We start from the raw sequence: 9,108 nt of genomic DNA, 5'->3' as shown, positions 1-9,108 counted from the left end.
CCTGCCATTTCCTCTGAACAAGAGCTCGAAACCGATCCGTCTGACTAGTCTCCTCAAAAGCAAAGCGAAGGAAAGAAAATCCGAATCAGGTGTAGTTTCATCCGCCATTTGGATTTTCTTTCGGATAAATGCTTATTGCGAGAGCATTTTATTGAATAGTTGCGATAATGTGACTGAATTTTACGTATCCAGTGGATATTGCTGCAGCGGAACCGTATTCCTCCCTCGAGAAAAGGTACTGGTGATTTGAAATTCTCTGGTTGGATAAATTAATGTCACCTCTGTTTTGTAAATTTTATAAATGTGTTATACTCAGAAAATTGATGTTTTCGAAGTGGAATGCCCAAAGTTTCTGAATAGTCTTAATTGATGTGGATGATGATGATCGATTTTGCCATCCGTGTGTGAATAGCCGTCGAGATTAGTTTCCTTGTCCGGATATATTTCGTTTGCGTTTGTCGAGTTTTGTTACCGTGTGTGGATATATTTCATCTGAGTTTATTGGCGGAGAATCTGTGTGTTTTAGTCTCTTGTCCTTTTTATTTGGACATGGCTTCCTGATTTCAATCCCGAAGGTAGATCAAATGTGGAACGAAGCAGCGGTCGGCTTGCTTGAACTTCCACAGGAAGGGTTGACGGTAGAAATCAGTTCATGAAAATCATCTGGTTGCTGTCAAATTCCTGTCTTCATTTCGTTGATTTCCGAAAAACAGGCAATGTGGTTACCTGCATTTCATTTTTCTGTGTTGGACTTCTGCTCTTACTTTGAAGACGGAATCGATGCCTCGTCGTTTTGCTTCTCTAAACTTGGCCTGCATGTCTGCATTTGATTTTCCATTTCCACGTTTCGTAATTCGTCGTTTCTGTTCTTCATTTTCTGCTTTCCGGTTTCGGTTTCTCCGTCTTTTACTGATGTTAAGTGATCTATTCTTTCATCTCTGTAACTGCTCTGTGATTCATCAGAAGCAAATGCTTTCCATCTTTTGGTCTTCCAGTAATTCCGATCTTTCGTATGATCCAATCTCTTCCCATTCTAGTTTCTTACTGTCAGCACTGACAATTTTCTGTCTGAAACATTTTTTTTCTTTTTATTTTTGCCACTTTTTGAGCTCTTGCAGGTGCACACGACTTTTCGGAGCCCAAATTGCATTATTAATATTTTTTATTTTTTATTTTTTATTTTTATGTTTCTTCATCTCGCAGAGCTCAATAAAATGCTTTAATGGCGGTAGCCGATGAAATAGCCTGCGATCTCTCTCAGGTACTGATCGACTCACCTTCTTCTAAAGTCGTTTCGTGGCGGTCCCGAAAGGATTTTTCGCGGTGGTAGCTTTCTGTTTTTATCTTTTTTTAAGCTACTTTATTAACCCTATAGTCATCTTGCCATAAAACGCCTAACGGGTCCCACCAGGCCAAGCGGGTTTTACTCTCATAAATTGTATTTTAATCAACTATTTGTAGTAGTTGTGGGGCCATTAGATCAACGGCAAGGATGGACTAGCATCATGGCCTGTGCAAATGTCGGGTAAGGATCTAGTGGGACCATATGCTCCCTTCATGTATGAGAATATCTCCTCCGTACATTCACGCCTGCAAGTGGACAAAAGTCAACAGTCACCATGCCCAGAACTCAATTTCTGACTTTTAAAGCTGGTCGTGCCCTTATTCGTGGGCCAGATCGTATAGTGGGGCCACTATCCCGTGCCCCGTGAGGCTCGGGTGGCTATATGTATCTGCATCGGCCTGTATAAGCCCATATACCCTGTATCGGCCAGGGCAAAACTCATACTATGCGTGCTCCCTCTCAATGCTCCTCACTTGATTTTTATTTTTATTTTTTACCAAATATTTTTTCTATGTAGATTTTCTTATCTATTATTTTTTGCCTATAAGCAAAAATTCTTATTTAATAATTTTTTCTATTTGCTTTTTAAATGATACAGTTAATATAGTCGTTGATCTTCGTCTGGTCGGCGGGAAGTAGGACCTGTGTCCCAGTACATAATCCGTTATGGAGGAGATTATGACATAGGTGAGCTTATTATCTTGACACTTCTAGGTCCGTGCCCTTCTAATTCTAAGGCAGAGATGGGTGTATCGGTTTTATGATAAGCATCGGATACCTTGAAATTTGATATAAATGACCGTATAATATACATAATACATATCAGTGATGCACCCATCCCCTCCGTTATCTGTGGTAGGCTCATCCCTGAGTTCCGGTAAGGGACCAAATGACGCTCTTGTAGAAGGATTTCAGGTGCACAATAGAGATAAGGATAAGGACTGAAATACAAGTACCAGGCTGTAGAGATTACAAGTCATTAGAGTTTGAGTTTGAATCTATTTGGTACTTGTATTTAGATCCTTATCCTTATTTCTAAACCATCATCTTTTAGACATCTCGCTGGATCCTTATTCTGAATTGATAATGTTGTGTTGTTAAGAGTGAACATTTTGATATAAGTTGCAAGAAAACCTAGTGAATGGAGTGATTGCTTACTGACTTTTAGCGGGAGATGATCTCCCTCTGTCAACAACTAGAATACAGGGTCACTGTTTGATAATGACGCTTATTGGAGGCTTGCCAGGGAGAATTTTGTATTCACTGGCAAGCTCTTAGGCGCATGGAAGCAAACAAAACCATATAAAATAGAAACAGTGTGGACATGGTTGGATACAATGAAAGGATTATCTGTGGAATACTTGGTGGACACTAATAAGTTTTGTTTTCAAGAAATATTTCGTATCTCTTGGATTTCGGTGATGGGTTCATGATGCTCGAACTAACAGATAATGAGAAAGAGCACACGAGAGACGGGTTTCTGATGACTAACCAGTTCTTATACTGCTCCTGGCTCCTCAGCACTTTCTCTTCAGTTTCTGCTTGAACTCTAACCATGAGTTGCTTAACTTAATTGGTTACAGACTTATTTTGAAAAAACAAGCTTCTTTCTCGAGATCTGCGCGTAGAATTACATAATGTAGTTGAAAACCTCTGTGCCACTATGTATGCTCATCACCGGTACAAGTTGATAAGAGATTAATATTTAACATAAGCGTACATAGTTTTTGTAATGGTCCAACATTCTGAAGTTTCCCCACTGGCGTGGAGGCTCGAATGGCACAGTAGGTGCACGCCTTTTCAGATGAATCGTGATGCTTACCAGTTCTAGTTTCCAAATACTGAACACAAAACCATAAAATTGAAGTCTTGTTTGACACTGTCAACAAGCAGTGATAGATTCTTCACATGTTTTGAGTAAAGAAAAAGTCTAGGAAGCCGGCAGCTAGTTTGTTCTCTTTCTTGCTCTCACAATCACCTGTTTCGTCAATATCAATGCTTTGGCAATTACTGAAATTCTCCCTGGTGCTATTAATTTCGCTTTTCTTTTCTGGGTACTGAGTAGGCGTGAAAGTGCAACTGTTGTTTTCTATTTCAGTAGCGTTATTCCTACCTGTCAATGATCTGCTTTCTCGGAGACGAACTCTAGTAATGGATAAAGCTGCAAGTGTGGTTTTAGACATTGAGAGTCTAGCGCAGTCTCAAGACATAATCACAGGAAGTCCGAAGATGAAGGTGAGCAACATCTGCTTGACGCCGCTATTTCTATTTTTTCAATAATTTAGGCGTGTAGGCATCTTAAAGCTCATTTTGGTCCCTCTTTATCGTCCAGAAAGCACTTTCCCGAAAGGGCTCTTCTCGCATTGAAAGAAGGAGCGGTGAAGAGCATGAAACAGATGAAACATCTAAGAAGCTTGTAATAAAAGGTATGGAGCCTGTCAGCTTCTTTCTCTCTTTTCGTGAAGGATGTGCAACCACTTATCTGCTTCTCTCTATCACTCTTTAAAATCATTTCTTGCCTATTTGCAATTATGAATTAATCTATGTTTGATTTGTCCAAGGTCCCATTTTGTGAAACCTCCCCTTCCGAGATTCCGAGATTCTTTCTCTAAATATAAATCATAATCAAATTGACTATATATACTTTAACAGTCCTTCCAGATGATCTGTCACCTGCAACCTGTGATCAACTATTTACATTTCTGTGCTTTAAATTGTTAGCCCTGGCGGTAGAGGCAGCTGTCAGATCTTTTAATGGTAGATATGATGCACATTATGAGGCAGACTATCAGCTCAGACATTTTTGGTGTACTGATCATTTCCGGTATCCCATTCACTGAAATTAACATGGGATCAGACTATGTCTGCAATCTTCTTCTCTGCACTGATTAATAGATAACGTTCTTCTACCCAACTCACTGAAATGCAACTAAGATTGATTCCTTTCTTGCAGTATCAAGTATCCAACTGGATCTGGGGAAGCAGCAGCCCTTAACATCGAGCAATTCTCTTGTATCCATGTCCTCAATTGTTAATAGCTGCAGCATCTTAGACTCTTGTGATGGAAAGACGAAGAGATTTGGTAGATTCATCTCTATCCACCCCAGAAAGGTCCTCCTTATCTTTGCCAGCCTGTAAGGATCTCTATGCCCATGACCCATTGCTCCAATAATCAAAGCTGCAACCTTTTTGTTCTGATGATATTGTCGCCATTTTTTACTCTCTCAAATTTTAGGGGCTCATAAGAGTATGGAACTAAGTTCAGTTAAGCTTAGGTGAACCCAATCTAAAGTTAAAATATTCAATTAAAATTCGGTTCCCGAAACGCCTGTCACTTGATTTTTTTGTCTGCATCTTAAACTGATCGTTATTCGCATTTCTTTTCTGCAGGTCTAGCATTGGTACTTTGATACTCATCTACTTCACACTCGCCATTAACAGAAGCACAGGATCTTGAACTGTAATTTAGATGATGAATGCCCGAATCTCTTCTACTTCCCTGCTATCTTATGTCTCTTGTCAAGATGAATTGGGTTTGGGTTTTCCCATTTATCCGTTTTGATTACTTTATGTCAATTCCTTTATCTGTTTATTAGTAAATAGAAGTAAAAATTGTTAAAATCTTATGAAATACATCTCGATTGTACAGAAAACAAAATTACCAAACTACATTAACCTTTACACATATATGTTCCATTTGATAAACATCGTAACTATAATTGCTTCATTAGAATAATGAAAAATATTAAGTCAGTTCTCTACCCAATCTTTCAAAATCAAATGGGTAAAATTATCTGCTTAGAACAGGTCAGGTAATCAGACATTTCCAACGTGCCAATAAAAATATGGTTTGCTCACATAATCTATCAGAGCAAGAAGTGGAATGAGTTAATAGTTATTGGAAGAGATAGGAGAAGTGATTGATGGCAAAGGAAAGAAAAGATGGGGCAAAACTTTCTGTTGAGAGTGGGATTTGAACCCACGCCCTTTCGGACCAGAACCTTAATCTGGCGCCTTAGACCAACTCGGCCATCTCAACTTCTTGGCGGTATAAATATACAAAAGTTATTTTATTGAAAGAAAAATAACAAAGCAAAAGGAATTGATTTCCTGCCAAATATAAATGGGAAACGACTTCCTTTAATCTAGATGAGAGTTCTGCAGATTCAACCTATATGAGAAGTCAAAAAAGTGCATTAAAATCGAATAAGAGCATTCTATAAAACTAGGATTTGAGAGATTCATCTGAAAAGCTTGAAAATTTGCTCGCATTGTGCTACTGAACTTGACGTCTCTCGTTGAAGATGTATCAGGTTAGACCCTCGTCTTGATAAACGCAAAAGAGTTCGGGTTTGAGATTAAGAAAAAATAGTACAGAGCCACGCAATTCTTTCGGGGAAAACTTAAATACATGCTGCCAAGATTAGAAATTCTAACAGCGTTTCTAACAACATAGTACCTGCTCATTTTCCATTGTTGTCATAAAAAAAAACCAAAAAAGGGTAAAAGAAACGAAAACTTGACACAGATAACCGGAGACAAAAATAAGAATTGAAAACTTGTTGATTTCTTTAAGAAGCTGGCTGTTGACCTTCCTCGGCAGCTGCTGCTTCGAATGTCTCTCCTGGGACTAGGTCTGGAACTTCGTCATCATCATCTTCCTGTGTTGCCCCAGCAGCTGGGGCAGCACCAGGGGCCTGCTTTTGAAACTGCTCTGCAAGCCGCCGCAGATTGTCCAGGTTATCCGGTCCTGAAAGTTCAACAAATACAACACTATCAGTTCTGCTCATGCAAAGACAATCGGCCAAGTCTTCATAAAAAGGGGAAGAGAAATAGAAGAGGAGAATTTGAAAGAGAAGATATATGGCATACCCAATTGATTTATGATACCAGGCAGTAGATCCTGCAGTTCTGTAAGACATAAAGGTTAATTGCATCAGCTCCAACCAACAGAGATATATTTAAACATCCAAGAAATACATCTCTTTCATAGATAACTAGGAGAACACGGCTTACTTTTTGTCTGAGGAGAACCACTGACAACCCAAGTGTTGGCAGCAATAGAAGCTTGCACTGAAAAAAAGAAATAGACAAGAGTTACTAGGAGAATAAGAGATAAATATACCTAGCCAGAGACAAAGACTTTTACAGTGTAGTATTGTACAGATTAGCAACCTTTTGGATTGAGAAACTGGATAACCACATCATCCTTGAAAATGTTAACTTCTTCAATAGCAGGGATAGCATTCACCCCGATTCTTTTCAAAGTGCTCTGGAGCCTTTTGTCATCTGTTGTTGTGGTCTTGTGGACAGCCTTCTTCTTTCTGATAACAAAGAAGACCCACAAAAGATTTAAATGTAAGCAGCAATTTCTAGGAAAGCTGAAAATTATATAATGATATTACAGCATCCAAAACATACGGGCATGATGTAGAGATGCAAATGCAACACTTGGCAATTTTTCAGAATATCAAAAGAAAACCTTCCTTTCAGCAAAAAGAAGAAGATTGGTTACAGAGTCGAAATAATAAACATATTAAACATAGGTGTGGCAATTCTCAAGTAAATTTTTGCACAAGGATTCCTCTATTACTTCACTGCAACTTTATAAGAACACTCACTAAATCCTACACCACAATTTGAAATGCTAAAGTGAACTTGCATGCAAAACAATAAAAAGTAAAAAGGACTACATATTGTTAATTACAAAATAACAAGACACCCCTTGGGATATCATTTTTCAAATAAAAAAAGAATTGGCAAATCAGTAGAGAATCAAGTACCTTCTCATGCTCCCCTTTCCACCAGTGCGAACCGCACCAGCCATCTTCATGAGCTTCTCCCGATTCATCTGCAAGCAAAGCAGGATACTAAGAAACATAATTTATGGCAGAGAATCAAGATGACCAGTAGCATCTTCAGATCCAATTAACAAAATATAAACTAAGCACTCAAAAGAGGAAATTAAAGAATGGGATAGAAGCAGGAGAAATACAAGTTACTTGAAACTGTAAATAACCTTTACCAGGAGATACCAATTTCAACTCAATAAACTAACTATAACCTGAAAATGAGTGAAGGAATGACTCAAATGTTGGTTTTTCATGCTAAATAAATAATAAGGACCCTCTGATCTGATCCATAGACATTGAACAAATTTTTACAAGACCCATGCCGATGCCCTGATACTTAAAACACTTAAAAAGCATCAAATAAATAAACAAGAGGCCGAGGAACAATCAAAATAACACATAACAGACAACTAATAGAGTATTAAGGACAATGCCATCTACTATGTCGTAACACATGAAACTGGAGAGAAGTTTCATGTGTTATGACATAGTAGCAGTCAAGAGAAAAAACATAGGGTATCAAGTGACCTTTTCCAAGAACCCAACAGCCCTCAAAGGAGTAGCAGTCAAGAGAAAAAAACAAATAACTATTTCATATATTACATTTCAATTCCTAGTTTTCGTACAGAGATCCCAACAAATGCATTCATCCATATACAACAACTTTGGAACTAACTAATACTTCACAAATTCAAAGAAATTAACAGTTGCATACAAAATAATTGATTAAACAACAAAACCATCTCCTTTTCATACACTATATCTATCTTCCTGTTCTTTATTTTCTGAAATTTTGGTTACATATGATGATAACCATGCAAGAAAATACAAAACTGCATCATTTCCAAATTTTGGTAAAACGTTGCTGTCTTGAGAATTAGCTTTAGCTTTTGCATGCACCTGTCCATCCTGCCAGATGTATCAATGGCAGATAAGACAAATTACAGTAATTCCTTGAACTTCTCTGACAGCTGAAATAAGCTCATCGAGCTCCTTACTACGGATGACTACTTTGCTTATATAAAACGAGTACCACTTCTATTATCCAATATGTAAGATACTTTCAGTTTCATACACAAAGTTAGCTAGAAAACCGTCGAAAACAGGGGAAAAAACAAAAACAAAAACAAAAAAAAGATACACAGAGAGTAGATGCAGAATATATAAAATAAGGGGTCATCATCTTCTCCGGCGAGGGGAAACTTAAAACAGCCATCCATCCAACGTCTAGTGACCAAAAAACACATAAAAGACTTGGTGTGGAATACATTTATCCGACGCAAAATACCAATTGCCAACCCAATCAAGACAATACGGTAACACAAAGGAATCCTATACTTCCCAATAAACAGATTAAAAATATCGGAATTCATACAAAATAAAAGAGCCCCAGCTAAGAGCACGAACCCCCGAAATAACAGGTCAGTGTTAAAACCCTAAAAACAAACCCCTACTTCAGCAGCCACAGAGAACACACTCGTTCCCTCGAACAAAATCCATAATGACAAATACACAGAAAAGAGCTAAATCCGAACCTGCTACCCACCTCTAAACCCCCAACAAGTTAGAAGATAACTACCAAAATTTCCAGTGGCAGCAAACCGTAGCAGAAAGAGACATAGAACAGGGTGAAAGGATTGACTCAAGATAAGAAAGAGATTTGAAAAAACAAGCGCATATATGTCAATTTCTTTGTTCGAATGCAAAAAAAATTACCTTGTAGGGTTCGTGGATAGAGTGGAGGGAGGGGCGAGGGTTTGGAAGCCGCAACAACGAGCGCTCACTGAGGAAGTGCAAAAAGGGTAACGAACTTATATAGAACGGGATGCAAGTTCGAAAATGCCAGTTAAAGTTTGTCATTATAACAACCATGCCCTCTGTTTCTGTTTTTTTTGTCGCTCAATGTCATTG

At 38.2% G+C, this 9,108-nt stretch overlaps 2 protein-coding genes and 1 non-coding gene across 3 annotated transcripts; 1 reads left to right on the top strand and 2 right to left on the bottom strand.

Moving 5' to 3' along the window:
- Positions 1-4,945, top strand: LOC137939313 (uncharacterized). Its single transcript, XM_068784595.1, has 8 exons — positions 1-89; positions 193-235; positions 1,204-1,261; positions 1,944-2,032; positions 3,444-3,580; positions 3,678-3,771; positions 4,299-4,479; positions 4,736-4,945. The coding sequence occupies exons 5-8, from the start codon at positions 3,497-3,499 to the stop codon at positions 4,800-4,802; spliced, it is 426 nt and encodes a 141-aa protein (XP_068640696.1). The 5' UTR covers positions 1-89; positions 193-235; positions 1,204-1,261; positions 1,944-2,032; positions 3,444-3,496; the 3' UTR covers positions 4,803-4,945.
- A 358-nt stretch (positions 4,946-5,303) lies between these two features.
- On the bottom strand, positions 5,304-5,384 carry TRNAL-AAG (transfer RNA leucine (anticodon AAG)). The gene has a single exon. It is a non-coding gene; the product is annotated as a tRNA-Leu (tRNA).
- A 288-nt stretch (positions 5,385-5,672) lies between these two features.
- LOC137938718 (nascent polypeptide-associated complex subunit beta-like) lies at positions 5,673-8,971 on the bottom strand. The gene is made up of 6 exons (XM_068783729.1): positions 8,914-8,971; positions 7,129-7,196; positions 6,521-6,669; positions 6,362-6,418; positions 6,218-6,256; positions 5,673-6,095 (listed from the first exon to the last, which is right to left on the bottom strand). The coding sequence occupies exons 2-6, from the start codon at positions 7,194-7,196 to the stop codon at positions 5,917-5,919; spliced, it is 492 nt and encodes a 163-aa protein (XP_068639830.1). The 5' UTR covers positions 8,914-8,971; the 3' UTR covers positions 5,673-5,916.
- Between the last annotated feature and the right edge of the window lie 137 nt (positions 8,972-9,108).

This window comes from Aristolochia californica, unplaced genomic scaffold (genome assembly GCF_029961685.1).
Source record: "Aristolochia californica isolate CCGP_79_NKW_82.1479 unplaced genomic scaffold, dmAriCali1.0.hap1 SCAF_8, whole genome shotgun sequence".
In the NCBI taxonomy this organism is placed as follows: domain Eukaryota; kingdom Viridiplantae; phylum Streptophyta; class Magnoliopsida; order Piperales; family Aristolochiaceae; genus Aristolochia; species Aristolochia californica.
Note: the sequence above shows the minus strand (reverse complement) of the source record. Positions and strands in the feature narration are given on the sequence as shown.

Excerpts from the sequence above, each read along its gene's own strand:
- LOC137939313 (XM_068784595.1), top strand. The coding sequence starts at position 3,497 with ATGGATAAAGCTGCAAGTGTGGTTTTAGACATTGAGAGTCTAGCGCAG. Across the intron at positions 3,581-3,677 it reads CAGGAAGTCCGAAGATGAAG|AAAGCACTTTCCCGAAAGGG; the intron begins GTGAGCAACATC and ends TTTATCGTCCAG. Across the intron at positions 3,772-4,298 it reads TAAGAAGCTTGTAATAAAAG|TATCAAGTATCCAACTGGAT; the intron begins GTATGGAGCCTG and ends CCTTTCTTGCAG.
- LOC137938718 (XM_068783729.1), bottom strand. The coding sequence starts at position 7,196 with ATGAATCGGGAGAAGCTCATGAAGATGGCTGGTGCGGTTCGCACTGGT. Across the intron at positions 6,419-6,520 it reads CCAGTTTCTCAATCCAAAAG|TGCAAGCTTCTATTGCTGCC; the intron begins GTTGCTAATCTG and ends TCTTTTTTTCAG. Across the intron at positions 6,257-6,361 it reads TGGTTCTCCTCAGACAAAAA|AACTGCAGGATCTACTGCCT; the intron begins GTAAGCCGTGTT and ends TATGTCTTACAG.